The following is a 20,373-nucleotide window of genomic DNA, read 5'->3' on the forward strand; positions in this document are numbered from 1 at the left end:
TGATTGACGGCTGGGCAATGCGGACCTATGTCCGATCCAAACATTCCTTAAATGCGAACTTATGTCTGATCTGAATATTCATCGATGCTTTTGAAGGATTCATCTAGTATGATTCCTTATCTAAGTCCCAGGTGATTAATTGCCAGACCAAATCGTCATATCAAGCTCAAATGTCGAATCATCATATCAAGCTCAAATGCCGAATCGTCATATCAGGCACTAAAGTCGAATCATCAAAAGTGGCCCAAAGGCCAAACATTTATAATTCATGGGGCTTCCACCATCATGGGCCCATCGAGGCAAGAATTCGAAGTTTATCTTATTCGGAACTAATTGCATGGTTTCTTCCGAATATTTATTTGATCTGCATCACAGGTATGATTTTTTCCGCATAAAGACTGATACCCTCGCTACATTAAATTCCCTCATCTATCGCTCTTCATGCGTGGGGCTAAGGTTATGGGGTCAAATAAATAAACCTGTAATTTATTTAGTCAAACCCTAAACCACCCAGCTCGGTCCAATAACTTCTTAAAATAACTACACACTTGTTGAAAAAGAGTGACTCGAACAAGTTGCCAGGCAGAGAGACCTCTGCGGGGCGCGTAGAAGACCGCGGGGCGCGGAGTTGCTTCTGATCTCAATCTGCGGCTCGCGTAGTTTTACACGGGTCGCGTAATTGAAGTTTCTTTTCACGGGAAACGTCTTTTGGGACGGTTACCTTTATTGGTGGTCGGTTATTTGTGGTTACTTAGAGCCCAAACCGTCTTTTAAGTTGGTTTAATTATAAGTACCTCGCTTGTTAGCACTAGATGAAAAAATGCAAAACACAAAGTGAGGAAAACTAAGAGAGAAAAAGCTTGGAGAGCCGTTGTTGTGGTTTCTCGTGTTCATCTTGTAATCTCCCGGTTTATAGTGAAAAGTTTATTCTCGATGCCGGTGTAGCTATCACGTTGATAGTGAACCACGTTAATTTCTCGGTGTGATTTTCTTTATTGTTTGTTTGAATCTTTATTGTCTCATTATTGTTTTCGATCTTTGCTTCCGCTGTCGCACAACAATTGGCATCAAGAGCTCAGGTTTAATCCTAGGAAGAGTTTTTGAAGGAAACAATGGTAGGAGATTCTACAATAAGGATTGAGAAATTTAATGGAAAGAATAGCTTTGGGCTATGGCAGATTAAGATGAAAGCGTTATTAAAGCAGTTGCAGATTTGGCGTCCGTTGATCCCAAAGAGTGCGGCATTTACGTCGGGATCTGGAGACGGATGGACTGAAGAACAGTTAGTAGTGATGGAAGAGAAGACTCATTCTACCATCTTACTAAGTCTTGATGATCATATCATCACGGAGGTTGCTGATCAGGAGACGGCCGCATAATTATGGTTAAAATTGGAGTCATTGTACATGAAAAAATCTTTAACCAACAAATTGCTACTGAAAAAGTGGTTGTTTAGCCTCAAGATACAGTCAGGTACGCCATTAAGGGATCATCTAGAAAATTTTAATTCTATTTTATTAGATTTGCGTAATTTAGAAGTTAAGATAGATGATGAGGATGCAGCGTTAATATTGCTTGTTTCTCTACCGAATAGTTATGAGAACTTTGTGGAGTCTTTTGTGGTTGGCAAAGACTCGTTGACCCTAGAAGAAGTGAAGGCAGAACTTTATAATAGGGAGTTGCGTCAAAAGGCGACAGGTGATAATGAGAATTATGGTAGTGGGTTAGTTATTAGGTCGGGTAAAAATTCTAGAAAAAATAAGGGGTCTAACAATAGTAACGGTGCTAGATCGGATACTTGTAATGGTAGAGATGAGTCTAGCAACACTAAGATCATAATATGTTATCACTGTCAGGAACCAGGACATTTTAGGTCTAAATGTCCATAATTAAAGAATAAATCTCATGCCACAGTAGTCAAAAGTAAACAGAACAAGAGCTATGATTCGGAGGAAGATTTAGCATTGATTAGTTGTGTTGAGTCTAGTGATTTGGTTGATAGCTGGATTCTTGATTCTAGTAGTTCGTTCCATATGAGTCCTCGTGGGGATTGGTTTGATACTTATGAGTCTTGTTTTGGGGCTTCAGTTACGATTGCTAACGGTACTCCATGTGAAGTAGTAGGTATTGGTTCCATGAGACTTCGGACTAGTGATGGGAGAAGGGTTACTTTGACTAAGGTGAGGCATGTTCCTGCATTGGAGAAGAACTTGATATCGCTTGGGACCTTAGATGATTTGGGGCTCAAGGGTGAGTTTAGCAATGGGGAAGTGAGTTTCTTTAAGGATTCGGATTTGATACTTAAGGGTGTCAAGGTGAAATCCCTGTATGTCTTTCAGGGTGTTACGCTGCTTAGTTTTGTAGTTAGTGCTTCTACTTGTCACCAAGAGATGACAATTTATGATAGGCATGGTCATATGGGTGAAAGTAGAGGGCTGGAATTGTCCATTGAGAATCGTCTTACAAGTGTCAAGGATGCCTACCTTGAGGAAGACAAGCATTGTGTGTTTGGGTTTAAACACGGGTGAGAGCTTAGCATTGAAGCTCATGATCACTTGTATGGTAAGATGGTTAGTTGGCTACATTTGGATAGTTCGTTTTGTGGATTTGTTATGTTTTGTGTTTTAGGTATTTGTGGCATCATACCTATGGGATGACACCATTGCAGAACGATGTTACAGGAATAGCAAATTGGACCTTGTTAGGGAGAGTCTTATGCATGCTCTCTGGTACTTGGTTGTTGAGTAGATACTGGATTAGTTTGTTCGATCGGGATTTACACACGGGATTAGAGGTGCCCAGTATGTGTGTGGTGTGGCTTAGTAGGGTATCGTGCTATCTCATATTTGCAGCAGCTGGTTATGGTGATAGTGGTACCGAGTTTGAGGTGGAGTATGAGGTTAACTCCTCATCCATTTCTGTTCGACCCCAGATTGATGGTGTTGATGCTACCCCAGGTATCTCTCTAACTTTGATTTCTGGTGCTATCTTTATCTTTATGGATAGTTTAAAGGAGTCAGTACAGGGAACATTCCGCCGATCTAAAGGATTTCAAAAGGGGCCTATATGTGTTATCGAGAAGTCTAATAGGTTGGCTGTAGGGAGTGTTGTTTTGGTTGCTGTAAGTGTGGTAGGTTATGCATTGAACCTTGTGGGATTGGCAAGGTTGGTAGCCAATTTTTGGGAGTCACTTGGACCACCAACTTATGAGCACGTAGTAGAGTATAGTGAGCGGGCGCAGTGGCTTGTTATGACTTTACGTATGAGCAGAGTGTGGGAACTGTTGTATGGATTGGTAGTGTTGCTTAGCTCAATTACATCACCTCATCTTGAGGCTAAGTCGGTCTACATGTCTAGAGTAATGGTTTGGTGTTTGAAGTATGTTGTGATGTGTACTTGTTTTGCGCATGCCAGAAGTGTCATTTGTTGGTTTGTGACTCAAGCTGGGTGGGGGCACTAGCAGGTAGAGATTTGTTCTCTATACGGTTTGCTTGGATCAGCTGTTGTGTTTCTTATGTATGGGAATGATATTAAGTGCTTTGTTGCATCGGTTGAAGCTTGGGTTGTGTTCGCTGAGTTTGATTATGTCTTGATCTCGGTAATGGTTCTTTGTGATCAACCTTGGTTGGCTTTTGTGTACTTCGATTGTGTGTTTAGTGATTAGGTACTTGATGTTCGGGAACAGCATAGTGTGGTCAGATTTCATTCGGAAAGCACGTACATGAAGATAGAGGTAAAGAAGATAGGATGGTTTGACAGTCCTAGTAGATTCTTTACTATGCTGGATTCATTAGCATAGGCCCTTAGGGGCGGTGTGAGGGAGCTCACAGGTAGAGGTGTGCACAACCTCAAGGTGGAGCTTGTCTCGTGTACTCGTGATGCAGATGGAGCATTATGAGTAAACTTGTGATGCTAGTTGAGCTTTATGATTTGTTATACTTGAAAACGAGTATGTGATGGGTCTTAGTTGAAGACTTATCGAGATGGGTCTTGGTTGGAGACTTGTCGGGATGTATAGCTTATGCTTGAGCTTTGCATCGGGTTTTGGCTTGAGAATGGTTTTGCTTCACTATGGTTTGATGAGGTAGTGGTTGACTACATGTTCTCGTCAAGGTGGAGATTGTTGAAAAAGAGTGACTCGAACAAGTTCCCAGGCAGAGAGACCTCTGCGGGGCGTGGAGTGTCTGCTGATCTACTCCGCGGGGCGCGTAATACTCCTCGGGGCGCGGAGTTGCTTCTGATCTCAATCTGCGGCTCGCGTAGTTTTACACGGGTCGTATAATTGAAGTTTCTTTTCATGGGAAACGTCTTTTGGGACGGTTACCTTTATTTGTGGTCGGTTATTTGTGGTTACTTAGAGCTCAAACCGTCTTTCAAGTTGGTCTAATTATAAGTACCTCGCTTGTTAGCACTAGATGAAAAAATGCAAAACACAAAGTGAGGAAAACTCAGAGAGAAAAAGCTTGGAGAGCCATTGTTGTGGTTTCTCGTGTTCATCTTGTAATCTCCCGGTTTATAGTGAAAAGTTTATTCTCGATGCCGGTGGATGTAGCTATCATGTTGATAGTGAACCACGTTAATTTCCCGGTGTGATTTTCTTATTTGTTTGTTTGAATCTTTATTGTTTCATTATTGTTTTCGATCTTTGCTTCCGCTATCGCACAACACCACTACTCACCATAACATACCACTCACCCATCATACCCATGATTCCCACATTAATTCACCATCCAACCTTCATTCTACCATTATAAATACATGTTGCGTACATCATTTGCACTTGACTAAGCTTATATATTCCTACCATTACTCCACAAAAATACAGTGCCCTCCTACTTACAATTTATATACTTGATGAAATATCCTTCAATTGATCTGAACTCATCCTATAATCTGTTAATCTTGTATTCATTCAATATAACACATTTATTAATTATCATATATTCATTACTTTCGATTTCCCGATCTGACTTGAGCGTCGGAGGGGTTTTTTCGGGAAATCACCCTTGGGCAAAGCTAACGCTGTATTGTAGGATTTGAAGTCTTATCAGCTAAAGGATCAAAATCACTTTCATCATACTCCTTATTTCCATGTATTTTAAGTGTCTTTAGCACCTCCTCGTTTCATCACCAAAACAATAAATAAATTTAATTAAACATATGCGTTGTATCTAGACATTAACTTGTTGAACAAACAATAATAAGCTACAAAGAAATGTTGTGTTTGAGAATCATGATTTCATTTGATGTAGAAACTTAAAATTGGTTTAAATTTAATATTTGACAAATCAAAAAATTTAAATTCAGAATTGAGTTGAGTTCACCCTTACCTAAAAAGTAGTCGAATTAAGTTGAGAATTTGAGAATGAATATCTAAACCTCATTATTCTTAAATTTTCATTTATAAATTAGTAATTAAAATCTATAATATAAAAATTATTACCTGTTCTCAAACACAATTTAAGAGAATTTGAGTGAACTACATAACATAATGACTTACATATTCAAAATACGTTAAATTTTCGCAAAAAAAAAAAAAAAAAAAAACTTTCTTGAACATAAGGTATTCAAGAAAAGTAATTATGTTTATCATCTTGAGCTTGTCACACATGATACAACTTTGTCATCTAGCACTTGTAATAGTGTTCCACTAACATTAAATTGTATAAAGTCCAAGAAATATGAAATCTTCCACTAACTTGTATTAGTCTTCCACTAAGACTTGTAATAGTGTTCTACTTCTACTAGTAATAGCTTATTGGTCCGCATTATTTCAATTATAATGCTGAAAGGAAGGACAAGTGATAAGAAATCCAATCCTAAGAACCTTCGTTCCATCTACCCGGCCGAACATTGATGATATGGCGTGATAATTTATCATGACGTTACTAAGGGGAGGAGCTATTGGTGGATGAACGCTGGTCATGACTCATCCTAAAAATTTAGTAAAAATAATATATTCTGTATGAAATTGTTTCATCATATATATAAGGCGAACTCATATAATAAATCTATTTTTCATCACTTGATTATTTTATCACACTAAATATACATGTGTCAGCCTAATAGAGATGGTTTCACGATGAAACCGTCTTAACATTTAAAAATTTGTGTAGTGAAAATTCATTGTGCATGGGATATTTATCACAGTAATTATTTTAACATACTCATCATTATTATCGTACCCAATGTATGAAGTCTATAAAAACTATGATCAAGGCCTTAGAAGGGAAGGAAGGCGGCAAGCTATATCCATAAAGTAGGATACGGCCAAAGAGTCCCCGACTTGAGAAAAGTCCTCCGAAAGAGATATTTTGGCAACAAAAATGACTTGGCAAAACTGAAACTACAAGCTCGGAACTTACAACAAAAGCTTTACCTTTATCATAAATTTAAAAATTAAATTAATAAAATGTTAAGAATAATATGACTTGAGTGCACAATTGATTTGTGCATTCATATGTGCAGGTGATGCGATGGAATCCTATGGGATTGGTTAATGGGTGAATTAAGTTGGTAACTTAATGTTTGTGATTTATGATGGTGATTAAAGTATGGATTAATTCATGAGTTATGAAGGTGATGAAGTAGGATTTAATATGGGAGTTATGAGTCTTAATGAAGAAGCGGAAAAGATGATCTACTATGCTTAGTCGAGCAAGGCTGTAAGAATGCCTCCTGAAGGTCGCTCGACCAGGCCGCTCGACCGAGCGAGCTCCTAGGTGGGTCGAGCGAACAAACAGAATACTTCCAGTAGCTTGTTGTAGTCTGCTCGACCGAGCGAGCCTCTGTTTTGGTCGAGCGGTTCCTCTGACGTTCCTAGGGTGCTATTTTTGACTCTTCAAGTCCTTGGAGCTGTTTCAATGTTATTAATTCATGGCTTTAATGTATTTAATGTTGCTTAGTGTGATCTCCCCTATAAATAAGAAGCTCATTTGTTCATCCAAACACATCAAACACAAACCCCTAAGCCTAAACACATAGCTTTTGTTAGTCTCGTATTCAATTGTAATAATATAAATAAGACACTACACACCACGGAGAACATAGCCATCATTGGGTGAACCTCCTTAAATCATTGTGTCATTTTTGCATTTTAATTTCTTTCAAATATTGTTAAGTTCATTGAGTTTGTGATCGTTCATCAAGTTACTTCAAACCTCATCGATCTTAGCTCTCATTTCATAAACGTATAAATAAAAATAAAAAATATGTAATAAAAACAAGTACAAGAGTGATACGTAGAGAAAGTGAATAATTTGTTTTTTCTTTAATCTGTTTGATCAGTACATGACTATATATACTTCCTTCTTTCTGAAATACCCGCTACATAATAATTTTTTACACTATTTATCGCTCAAGTTTGTTTTATATATTGTGGCAAAAGTGTAAGAAAAAATATAGTCTAATGGGATCTTGTTTGAATCGTCTAATCGCATACTTTTATAATATTAAGTTTTTATAATTTTTAGTTGAGTATAGTTCAATATATAAATGATCAAAATAACATATTAAATTACGTAAAAAGTCAAATATAGCAAGTACAATGGAAGGGAGGAATTATAATGTTAATGGAAGACTATTGCTAGTGAATAAGTCAATACGAAGATAATTATGCATAATGATCACAGATGAAGGAGAGAATAATGGTTTTGTGAGAAGGTCAGCTAATTCATAATCACTTGGAATGTAACTTACATGAAATATATTGCGCTCAAATATTTCTTTAACAAAAGTAAATAATGTTAGTGGAATCATAATTTGTATTTTTCATACATAAATAGTACACGACTATATCTACAATGCCGACTTCGCGTTTTCTTTCTCGTGACCAAATAGTTAAATATCCAAAGAGTTTATACTCCGGAGGGAAACCACTAGGTTGGGGCGAAGCTACTTGGAGGTTGAGGAGGTCCGACTCTCCTTGTCAAAAATACGATTTTTTATATTTTTAGCTTTGACCCCCTTAAAAATATATGTTATATTATTTAATTTTTAAACAGTGTAAATAAGAATTATTATAGCTTAATGGTTGGTGAAATATATTTGTAACTCAAGGTTAAGAGATCAAATCTTAATAATAATAATTTTTTTAATAAACTAAAAAATTTGTATCATAATATCATTACTTTTTATCTTTCATAATTTACATCATCTTTTTAGGATGTCTTTAAATTTTTCCATCTTAATTTTAATACTCCTAGTTTTTTGACTTACTAGGAGAGTCAAAACACTTGATTTTTTTAAATGGGATAATCATAGAGAAGCTTCAACTCCTTTTGTTGAATGTAATATTTGTTATGATTTAAGTTTATTTCAGTCTATATATTTTTTAAAATTTTCATAATTGTATTAATTTTTATGTAGTAAATAATTTGCTAGTGTATCGACTATTCTGCCTCCCCTAATGTAACATCCTGACTTCGCCCTTGCACTTAGTAATTCTTGTATATGATCGTCTCACCATTAGACGAGCCCATAAAATTAGCCTATCTCTTTGATTAATCACTTTAAGATTGTAAGTAATCGGTCATAAGTAATCACTCTAAAGTTATAAGTTATTATTTTAAGACGGCAAGTATACATTGAGTTAGCTCAATAAAGATGTCTTCATTTGAAAACTTGTATACAATTGTATTAACTAATCCTCAATTGTAATCTTACTTGGATAAATTACCCTTTGAGTTGATGTGGACGTAGGGTACTTGGTAATATGCGGAAAAAACTACTATTAGTTTAGAACGATAAGATTTTAACTGGCTAAAGGTTATAAATTATTATTCCTTCCATTCTTTTTTTTTCTTCACATTTACTTTTCAGACGCCTTTTAAAGTAAATTTTGAATCTTAATATTTTTAAATACGCATCATACAAAATTATAAAAAATATATAATAAAAAAATATACATTAAAACAAATCTAATGAGATCTGACATGAATATATGTTATCATATATATATGTTTTAAAAATCTAATCTAATTTCTCTCTCCAAAATAGAATATTCTGAATGAGAAAAACATTAGAAAATGGAGGGAGTATTATTTTATAAAATTATTAAAAAATAATCATTTTAAAATAATTGATCACTTAATGGTTGTGAGTGATCACTCTAAGATTATTAAAAGTAATCATTTTATAACAGCAAGTGATCATTATAAGTTATCACTTTAAAACGGTAGTGCATAGATCAATCCAATAGAAATGCTCTTGATCGATTCGTGTTTAATAATTTATTAACTAATACTCCGTTCTCTTTGTATTGCATCAAAGAGAAATTGGTGTATTTTTAAGAAAGTAATAATAAATGAGGAGAGAGAATGAATTGTGTGGATGAAATTAAAAGAGATTTAAAATGTATGGATGAGATTAAAGAAAATGGTGGGTTATTGTCCAAAAATAAAAATGATGTAAATTAAATGAGACAAACCAAAATAGAAAATAATGCATATGTAATGAGAAGAAAGGAGTAATTATCATTTGTCATCTCATTCGGATAGACAACCACTGTGATGAATGATGTAGAATGTGGTCATGTAGACGCAGGGTACCTTAGTAGTCTAGCAAGTACTATGTGGTGGTTGAATTTGGATGGCATGCATGCATGCATGGGATGGGACTGTGGATTAGTTAGAAAGGACTTTTAGAATGTAGGAGTATGAGAGTATCTGTATTCCCAGTTTTCAAAGAACAACAAAACTACCCGTCTGTCACGAGGCCAACTAATACGGGTGCCTGCCCTATTATTAAGGACGTTGCTTAAGTTTAAATTAAGGGGCCCATTTTATTAAACTCCCTTCCCTCTTTCGGTTATCCTATTCCTTGCCCATTCTAGAGCTTACTATTTTGAACTTTCTAACTGGGCTGGACTAATTATTATTAAGTTCTTATTTCAACATGTTACCTTAACTATGAGACCATTTTATATAAGTATTTGTGTATTATATTATTATTTTTTTAAAAAAAGAAAACTCCTTTTATACAATAGTAACAAAGTCTTACGGTAAAACCATCTTATATAAAAATTTATAATATTTTATTAGAGAAAGAAAACTCTTTTATGCAATCATATCATATTTTCATACAATATTATAAAAGAGTTGAAAAATTTTAAGTGTTATGCTTTTAGAGTTCTGACAAATGGAATACTTTTATTGGTTTCTTATGGATTACATCGAAAATTAATTTAGAAAATAATAAAAATTTAAATAATTATAAGCTTATAATGGTTATAATTTATTAGCATATTTAAAAGTTATGTTTAATTAGGTAAATTATAATGTAACATTCATACACTTTATTTAAATATTATTATTTTTTAAATTTAAAATATATTACAAGATATTCCCTTCGTTTCTTAATGAAGTTCCTATAAGGAATGTTCAAGGGAATAATTAATAGAACATTTTAGATAGTGGATATATTATTTTAGTGAAAAATAAATTTGATGGAAGAACAATGGGGACTATAAACATTAAAAAATTATTAAAAGAAAGTTAGTGAAACGATATGAGACTACAATCAATAATTTTTTTTATAAAGTTAGTCGAAAACATATATGGATCGTACGAAATATAAAAAGGCTAAAATGAAGTTAGTGGAAGATATGTGGGGATCATAAGCATTATTCAAATATTAAAATAAGGATGAATAAGGTTATGAGGGTGTTTAAAAAAAATTCTTTTTAAAATAAATATAGTGATCGAAGACAACTTTTATTAAGATAACATATAATAGCAATAATATATATTTTACAATGATTTTATACACAATTGCCAAATTATACATACATACATACATACATACATACATACATACATACATACATACATACATACATACATACATACATATATATATATATATATATATATATATATATAGGGAGAAGTTCAGGTGAAAACCATCCATATATGAGAACCGTGAAAACCATTAAAAGGTGTTACTTTTTTCAGAAAAACGTGTTACTTTGGATTTGTATTATTTTTCCAGACAATTACAGTTTTTTAGTAAAAACTGCTAGATTTTTTAAAAAATAAAAGTAACACAGTTTTTACGTGAAAGTAGCACATTTTCTGTAAAAAGGTAACACATTTTTTGGTTCTCACGGTTCGCACAGAATCTTGGTTTTCACCTGAATGCGACCCTATATATATATATATATATATCAAAGTTAATAACCGATTAAGTTGATTAGATAGTTGAAGCCTTGATGTTAGAGGACCCAATAGTACAACTGTGTTTAAGTACTCTATCAACAATATGAAAGGGATGTGTTTCCAAAGTTGAGGCCACAAATATATTAACAACACAACACAAGTCAATCATGAATGCCATTCAAATACAGTCACCTAACAAGGTTTTTTCATGTGCGGATCAAAAGTTAAAAAATTTTATGAAAATCATGGGCAATTTTTAAATTTTTAATATTATTTTTATCAATTTTGTATCTTAAAACACTCGGCATATGTAGGGTTCTGGTAATGTTAACTTTTAACATGTGGAAAACTAAAATCTTTTCAAAACCCAATTATTGACCTGAGATGAAACAAATAAATATCGAAACAAAAAATTTTACCTCTATAACGTGAATCCACTAGCAAAATATAACCACGAGACAAGAACCGCAAATGAAATTTCTCTAGTGTAGTCCACCCGCAACATCTTACGAGACCTCGTATACTAATACAATATTTAAGAATAATTCTTAAACTAATTTTGTGTGTATACAACCCTTCTATTATTACTCACAATTCCTCTCAATTTTTCCAAAGGAAAAAATTAACCCACGGCACCCATACCATGTCTCCATGAAGCTATATCTAGACAAATTAAAGCATATAACTCTCTTTTGAAGACTTTGCAATTTCCTTCCTTGATGACATACGGTTACACCTAATAATACTAATTCATTATTAGCTTAATTGGGTGTTTTGAAGAGTCTCATAAAACATTAAAGTTTAATTCTGAGTTACAAATGTATTTTATTTATTTAATATAACCATTATATTAAATACTGCGATTATGAATAATATCTAGTCCAACTAGATTAATTACATGTACCTAGATTAATATAGGTCCAAACACATAAAATTGTCTCACACATTGATACAGTGTGACCTAATAGGTTTGACGATATTAAGCTCGTTCCATTATTAAATAACAGTTCAGCAACGTTTATTGGTCTCTAATAAAACATAAATGTTACTTAATGTAGACTAAATTAATATATAAAGACATAATTACGTTAAACGACTTACAAAATAATCACTTGATATATTGAACATTTCTAACAACATATACTATATAATTTAATATCAAGACCTTCAATTTTCCAGGGCCCTGTGCGCTCGAACATATTGAATATTCTCAAAATCGTCCTTGACGGTTTTCAAACTGAAGACTGAACAGTATGATTTACGTTTATTCTTAATGAGAGAAATTATTTATGTTATCTTTTTTTTTTAAGGAAAAAGTATTTATGTTTAGCTTAATTTAACAAAGATAGATTAATGCTCCATTAGCAGATCTGAGATTACATTCCAACATTAAAAACCATAGAAAAAAGAAAAAAATGACCTAGATAATAACAACCTCCCTCTTAAAATTTTTGAGAGGCCCAAAGCAAAATAATATTACCCTTTTCCAAAACCATGTATACGCTTGCCAAATTTGATATGATGTGATAAATTTGTTAATGGGTTTTATTTAACAACACCCACACAAGAGTAGAATTGACTACATACAAATTCTATGAGGTTCCATCAAAAAATGAATTGGGCTAAGCCCATCAAGTAGATATCACTCTAATTCATCGACGTGAGATCACATGTGAGTTATTTTCCAACACTCCCCTTAACATGTGAACTTATTTTTTTATTAGAGGAGAATGTCAGTTTTTTGGAACCTGCTGATAGGTCGTTTATGTACTATCAAATTTTGGCGCCGTTGCCGGGGAACAACGGATTAGTTTATTGTTTATTTTCTGAGTTTAAATTGATTCTTTTTCTCTAATTTCGCTTCGGTTATATCCCCCTCCCCTATCTAATTAACCCTTTGCTTTTAATTTCTTTTGTTGCATGCAAACCAGACGACAGGGACACGAACTAGTACCTTTTGACCCTGAAATCGAAGCAACAGCAAGAAGACTCAACTCTAGGCAAAGAAGGCGAAGAAACAAAGTACAACATTAATCTTTTCATCGACAAGTGCATAACACACAAGTACAACAACGTCACCTCCGATCAATTAATGTTGATAGCTTTCCCTTTTTCTCTTGCGGGGGCGGCTAAGCAGTGGCTACGTGAAGAAGAACCCAACTCCATTGCTACTTGGGAGGCTCTGAAAAAGGCATTCTTGCATCGATACTACCCACCCGGAAAAACTTCAAAGTATCGAAATGAGATCTCTACTTTCAAGCAAAAAGACGGGGAATCACTCTATGATGCATGGGAGAGATTTAAAAGTCTAATCAGAAAGTGCCCACATCACGGATTACTGGATTGGATTGTTATTGAGACAATCTACAATGCTTTGAGGCATGAGATCCAGACTTCTTTGGATGCTGCTGCTAGGGGTAACTTCATGATGAAAACACTGACCCAGGCCAAGAAAATTCTTGATGATATGGCCTCAAATTACCACTGGCGAGAACAATCAACTCCAAGGCGAGGTGGTAGGTATGAAGTGGATGCTATTGTTGCTTTGACTAATAATGTACAGGCTTTGACAAGGAAGGTTGAGCAATTGGATGTAGCTGCAGTAAATAAAGTTTGTGGTGCTTGTGGCTTAAATGGGCATTCTAGTGTTGACTGCCAACTTCAAGCCGAAGGGGTTGCTGCTGTGGAACAAGTCAATGCCATCCAAAATCAGAATGCGAGACAACAATACAACCTCTATTCCAACACCTTCAATCCAGGATGGAGGGATCATCCAAATTTTTCCTACAGAAACAACAATGCACAAAATCCCTCATCCTCGTACAACATACCATCGGGTTTCCAACAAAGACCTCCCTTCCCACCTCAACAACAACATCCGCCGAAGTCCAACCTTGAGAGCTTCATAGAGAACTTTATCGCTACCCAAAGCAAGCAAAATGAACACTTCAGCACCTCCATTAATCAGATTTTAGCTCACAACAAAATGATCGAAACTCAGATGGCTCAGATGGCACAGCAATTGAGTAACTTATCCATGCAAAAGGGGCAACTTCCGGGATACACAGAAAAGAACCCAACCACATCCCCCCATCAGCAACTCAATGCAGTAACTACGAGGAGTGGTAGGACACTTCATGATCCAGCCCCTAAAGTAAAAACTTCACCTATTGTTGTTCAAGATCTAGGAACTATTGATGATGTTTTTGAAGAAAAGAAGGATGAGCTAGTCAATTCAGATAAGCCCATAATTGCCGATTGAACTTACACACCACCAGTGCCATTTCCTTCTAGATTGGCCCAGGCGAAGCTTGAGCATAAATATGAAAATTTTTTTCAAGTTTTGAGCAAGTTACAGATCAACATCCCCTTCTTAGAAGCCCTTAAGGAAATGCCCTCTTATGCTAAATTCCTCAAGGACATCATTTCCAAAAAACGCAAGCTAGAGGAGAGTGTGGTGGAGACTCTGAATGGGCAATGTATCGCTATTTTGCAGTGCAAGGTTCCTAAGAAACAAGCTGATCCTGATACTTTTACTATCCCACTGAAGTTGGGGAACAATGTGTCTGCTGTAGCCCTTGCTGATTTAGGGGCTAGTGTGAGTGTGATGCCGTTAACACTATGCAAAAAGATCAATGGCGAGATGAAAGCCACTCGGATGTCCATACAATTCGCCGATCGATCTGTGAGATATCCAGTTGGCATTCTTGAGGATTTCCCCGTCCAAGTTGGTAATTACTTTGTACCTTGCGATTTCGTCATTATGGATATGGAAGAGGATGCCCGCATTCCGGTGATTTTGGGTCGTGATTTTTTAAAGACTACAACAGCCATTTTTGATGTGAAGAATGAAAGGTTATCACTTGAGATTTTGGGAGAACAGCTGCATTTCCATCTCCCCTCATCCATGGCACATCCTGCCATTGGGGAGACTGTCTATCGGATAGATGCCATAGTTGATGCTACTACAGAGAGGGAGTCCACACCCTCCATTGTTGATCCACTTTATGCAGCTATTGAAGGCAACTATGATAAGGATAGGGCCGATGTAATTGAGATGGTCCAAGTTTTAGATGTTGCACCTACATTTGTTCCTGCAAAAGCTGAGTTTGAGGACATCCCACCTTGGAAGGTGTCCACCATTGAGGAACGAAAGGAGTGTACTACGCCTCCTCAGGTAGAATTAAAACCCCTTCCCCCTTCTTTGAAGTATGTTTTTCTGGAGGATAATGACACTTACCCTGTTATTGTCAATGCTGAACTCAATAGCACTCAAATTGAACGATTGCTCACAGTTCTAAAAAAGTATAAGTGTTATTGGGTACACTATTGATGACATCAAGGGTATCAATCCCTCATTTTGCACTCATAAGATCTTTTTTGAAGATGATCATACCTCTTCTATAGAACCACAACGAAGACTTAATCCTAATATGAAGGAGGTAGTCAAAAAAGAGGTTCTTAAACTTCTTGAAGCGGGAATAATATTCCCCATTTCAGATAGCAAGTGGGTGAGTCCAGTTCAAGTAGTTCCCAAAAAGGGAGGTATGACCGTTGTCAAGAATGACAAAGGGGAATTGATTTCCATAAGAACTGTCACAGGGTGGCGAATGTGTATTGATTATCGCAAGCTGAATAAAGCCACCCGAAAAGATCATTTCCCTCTCCCTTTCATTGACCAGATGTTGGAAAGAATGGCTAAGCATTCCTTTTTCTGTTACTTAGATGGATACTCAGGTTTCTTTCAAATTCCCATCCTTCCAAGTGATCAGGAAAAGACGACGTTCACTTGTCCTTATGGCACCTTTACATATCGCAGAATGCCATTTGGTCTTTGTAATGCATCCGCCACATTCCAGCGATGCATGATGGCAATTTTCTCAGATTTCATTGAAAATATCATGGAAGAGTTTATGGATGATTTCTCGGTTTACGTAACATCTTTTGATTTATGTTTGCGAAATTTGGAAAAGGTGTTAAGTAGATGTGAGGAAGTCCATCTGATATTGAACTGGGAAAAATGTCATTTTATGGTCCAATAAGGAATTGTTTTAGGTCATGTTATTTCCAATAGGGGTATTGAGGTCGATAAAGCAAAAATGGATGTGATTGAGCGATTACCACCCCCCACTTCTGTTAAAGGGGTTCGTAGCTTCCTTGGGCATGCGGGTTTTTACCGCCGCTTTATAAAGAATTTTTCTCAAATCGCTCGTCCATTAACTGAGTTCTTGGCCAAAGATACTCCCTTTTTGTTTTCTGATACTTGTGTTGAAGCTTTTAACAGGTTAAAACAAGTTTTGATTTCTGCACCGATCATCCAACCACCGAATTGGAACCTGCCGTTTGAGATAATGTGTGATGCAAGTGATTTTGCAGTTGGGGCAGTGCTGGGCCAAAGGAGAGACGACAAACTCCATGCCATTTATTATGCCAGTAAGACACTTGATGCCGCCCAACTCAATTATGCTACCATTGAAAAAGAGTTGTTGGCGGTAGTGTTTGCGGTGGAGAAATTTTGATCCTACCTTCTTGGGTCAAAAGTGATTGTACATACAGGCCATGCAGCATTGAGGTATTTGATGACCAAGAAAGATGCTAAACCTCGACTGATTCGTTGGGTATTATTACTTCAAGAGTTCGATTTGGAAGTCAAGGATAAAAAGGGGGCCGAAAACGTAGTAGCTGATCATTTATTTCGTCTTCTTCTTGATAATGTTTATGATGGTCCTGCTATAGATGACTCGTTCCCAGATGATCATCTCTTTTCCATCTCACTTGGCAAAGCACCGTGGTACGCCGACATAGCCAACTTTTTGGCTAATCAAATTTTACCTCATGATCTCACTTACCAGCAAAAGAAGAAATTTCTCCATGAAGCAAAGAAGCATTATTGGTATGACCCTAATCTGTATAAGCATTGTGCCGATACGGTCATTAGGAGATGTATTCCGGAAGATGAGGTGACATCGGTGATTGCCCATTGTCATGATTTACCTACAAGAGGCCATGCCGGTGCCACTAAAACTGCTGCAAAAATCCTTCACTGCGGTTTCTATTGGCCTACATTGTTCAAAGATGTTCATGAGTATGTGCAATCGTGTGATCGTTGTCAGCATACTGGAAACTTAACTAGGCGGTCTGAAATGCCTTTGAATAGCATTCTTGAGGTGGAGTTGTTTGATGTTTGGGGTATCGATTTTATGGGACCCTTTCCTTCTTCTTACGAGAACAAGTACATCTTTGTTGCCGTAGACTATGTTTCCAAATGGGTGGAAGCCATTGCCACCCCCACTAATGATGCAAGAGTAGTAGCTCGGTTCTTCAAGAGAGTTATTTTCCCTCGTTTTGGGACATCCCGTGTATTGATTAGCGATGGAGGGTCACATTTTATAGAAGAGAAGTTCGAGTCTATGTTGAAAAAGTATGGTGTGCACTATCGTGTAGGATTGTCATATCATCCCCAAACTAGTGGGCAGGTAGAGATCTCTAACCGCGAAATCAAATCCATCCTAGAGAAAACGGTTGCAAGATCAAGGAAAGATTGGGCTAACAAGTTGGATGATGCTTTATGGGCATACCGAACTGCTTTCAAGACTCCCATCAGTACCACTCCCTATAGATTGGTGTACGGAAAAGCTTGCCATCTCCCCGTTGAACTTGAGCATCGCGCTTATTGGGCTATCAAGGCCCTCAACTTTGACTTGCATGCTTCGGGAGAGAATAGAATATTACAACTTGTAGAGTTAGATGAGCTTCGCCTTGATGCGTATGAAAGTTCTAAGTTATACAAGGAGAGAACCAAAAGGTGGCATGACAAGCACATCCAAAGGCGTGAATTCAAGGAAGGAGAGCTAGTCCTATTGTTTAACTCCCGTCTTAAGATATTTCCGGGAAAACTCAAATCCAGGTGGTCTGGACCATTTCAAGTCACCATGGTCTTCCCCTATGGTTCCGTAGAAGTTTGGAGCGAGGAGAGCGGTACATTTAAGGTGAATGGGCAACGGTTGAAACGTTACCGAGCTGGAGTACCCATTCAAGGGAATCAAGCTTATAACCTTTCCCTTCCTTCTTCCCACTGAGTTGTTGAAGGAAGTCTAGCTATAGACTATAAAGAAAGCGCTTATTGGGAGGCAACCCAAGTTTGTGAGTTATTCTAATTTAGTTCCATTGTGATTTGTATGCTTAAAAAAAATATGATAAAATCTGGAAATTAGCTAAACCTGGTTGGGTTCATTGAAGACCAGGTCGGGCCCGAGTAAGCTGCATTTCTCCTAAAACTAGATTGAAAGCAAACCCGATCGGGTTCAATTGGAAACCAGGTCGGGTCCGTGAGAAAGCAGAAAACAGAAGATTCTGAAAATCAGAAAACCCGGTCGGGTTTCACTGAAGACCAGGTCGGGTCCGTAAGGCAGCAGAAAAACATAGTTTCTGAATTCAGCAAACTCGGTCGGGTTTAGGGGGATACCCGGACGGGTTTTTGAACGGCTGTTTTAAAATCCCCTTTTCCATTCTCTTCTCCTCCATTTTCCTCCATACCCATTCTCAAGCTTTCTCTCTCTAACATTCACCACCTTCCCTATCTTTAAAAATTTCATCAAAACACACAAAAACTCTATTAAAATTTCACCTTTCTCTTCCCCTTCCTCTCTTCTTCAACATCCATCATTAGCTGGTGACTAAGCCTATTCGAATGTGTGTGCGTTATCTGTTAGGACGCCCATTAGGGGCTAGACTGATCTTGACTTTGCTTTACTCCTCTTAGAATTTGACTAGCTGTACCTGGTTGAAAATGATTTTCAGGCTTAGATGTTACTTGAAACCACATGGACTAAAAAGCCACCTTGCACTACTTGACTTTAGCTTTTAGCCCTCTTGAGCTTGAGCCTCTTTTCTTTCAACCCGCATTACTAAAGCTCTACAATCCCAAAATTTCCCCCCTACACCTTAGGGAGTGAATTGGTTATTTAAGTTTGATGTTGGTTATTGGTGTGGTTACTGATCTATAATGGTAAAATCTCGAGTTTCTTTTAAATTCTTCTGTATATAGACACCCCCAAGTACTATTCCATTGAAAAAAAAAATATTTAAAAAATAAAAAAAATAAAAATCATCAAAAAGAACATGATTGTTTATAGTTAAATGTTCAAATAAAAGGGTTATGTCTTGTCCTTCTAGAAGCTCGAAATTTCGCTGGTTAAGTTCATTTAAGGTTGGTTGTATGTTGTTCATGCTCGAAGTGTGTGTAATTGCGAGAAAAGAGTATTCACTCCCTATTGTCCCTACTAGGTCTCTTATTTTTAGCACGACCAATAACCTTAGCCAACGTTATACCCATTATTAGCCTGATTTGATTCTCTTGGTAGTTGAAGTCTTTTTCAAAGGAGAAGGATAGCAAAGTTAAAGTGAAAGTCTTTAGAATGTTATTTGTATTGGAGAGATCATTTTGTCCTTTTAAACACATGAGTGTAAGAGTTGGGAGGGAAACACTGCTGGGGAATGGAAGTAGTCATTTTCACTACTTTGGTGTGTGTAATGAGTTCTAGACTCATCGACGATGGAGTGGTAAGTTGCCCCGTGAGTACCTCCTCATTTGATTTATGATGTGTTTACGATGGCCTTAACTGGTTACCTTTTGGATGAATTTTGAAAGCCTTATTGCGCTATGATATTCCGGATTGATGTTGAGTGCGCCTAAATGCCGAGTCGTTTGAAGTTGCTTTTAAATGAATTTCGAAAACTTTTGGGGAAGAACTTTGTTGACCTATATGATCTCCACTTTTCTTTGATGGTCCATTTGCTTGGGGACAAGCAAGGGTTTGGCTTGGGGGAGTTTGATGTATGCATTTCATACTATATTTTTATGCTCCTTTCCCTTGCATTTTATGGCATTTTGATGTGTGATTTCGCATTTTCCATGTGGTTTTATGCTTGGTTGGAGTTTTTTGTGTCTTTGATTATTTCAAGACATTTTACTCCACTCTTATATTGGAAGCGGATCACTCTTGAGCATTAGAATGCGTGCTTCGAGATTTGGCAGAGTTCGAGACCGCATTACGACACTTTTGTGAGCTCACGGGCCCATTCGGACATGCTTTTAGTCCCGTTGAGTCTCGTTTGTACTTTTGCCGCGTTCTCATGAAGAAAAGTAAGCACAAGATTATGCACCCGGGCGGGTATTTTCATACCCGGGTGATTTCAAGCAAGAAGTAGGAACGTA

At 36.6% G+C, this 20,373-nt stretch overlaps 2 protein-coding genes and 1 non-coding gene across 3 annotated transcripts; 2 read left to right on the forward strand and 1 right to left on the reverse strand.

The window, feature by feature from the left end:
* The first annotated feature begins 13,248 nt into the window (after window positions 1-13,248).
* Window positions 13,249-14,418, forward strand: LOC130824870 (uncharacterized). The gene has a single exon (XM_057689888.1). It carries the CDS (start codon window positions 13,249-13,251, stop codon window positions 14,416-14,418), a length of 1,170 nt encoding a protein of 389 aa, XP_057545871.1.
* On the reverse strand, window positions 13,388-13,493 carry LOC130826388 (small nucleolar RNA R71). The gene has a single exon (XR_009047090.1). It is a non-coding gene; the product is annotated as a small nucleolar RNA R71 (small nucleolar RNA).
* Window positions 14,419-14,547: 129 nt separating the features above from the next.
* Window positions 14,548-15,489, forward strand: LOC130824871 (uncharacterized). The gene has a single exon (XM_057689890.1). It carries the CDS (start codon window positions 14,548-14,550, stop codon window positions 15,487-15,489), a length of 942 nt encoding a protein of 313 aa, XP_057545873.1.
* The last annotated feature ends 4,884 nt before the right edge of the window (window positions 15,490-20,373 follow it).

The sequence above is a fragment of the Amaranthus tricolor genome, chromosome 10 (genome assembly GCF_026212465.1).
Source record: "Amaranthus tricolor cultivar Red isolate AtriRed21 chromosome 10, ASM2621246v1, whole genome shotgun sequence".
Lineage (NCBI taxonomy): Eukaryota > Viridiplantae > Streptophyta > Magnoliopsida > Caryophyllales > Amaranthaceae > Amaranthus > Amaranthus tricolor.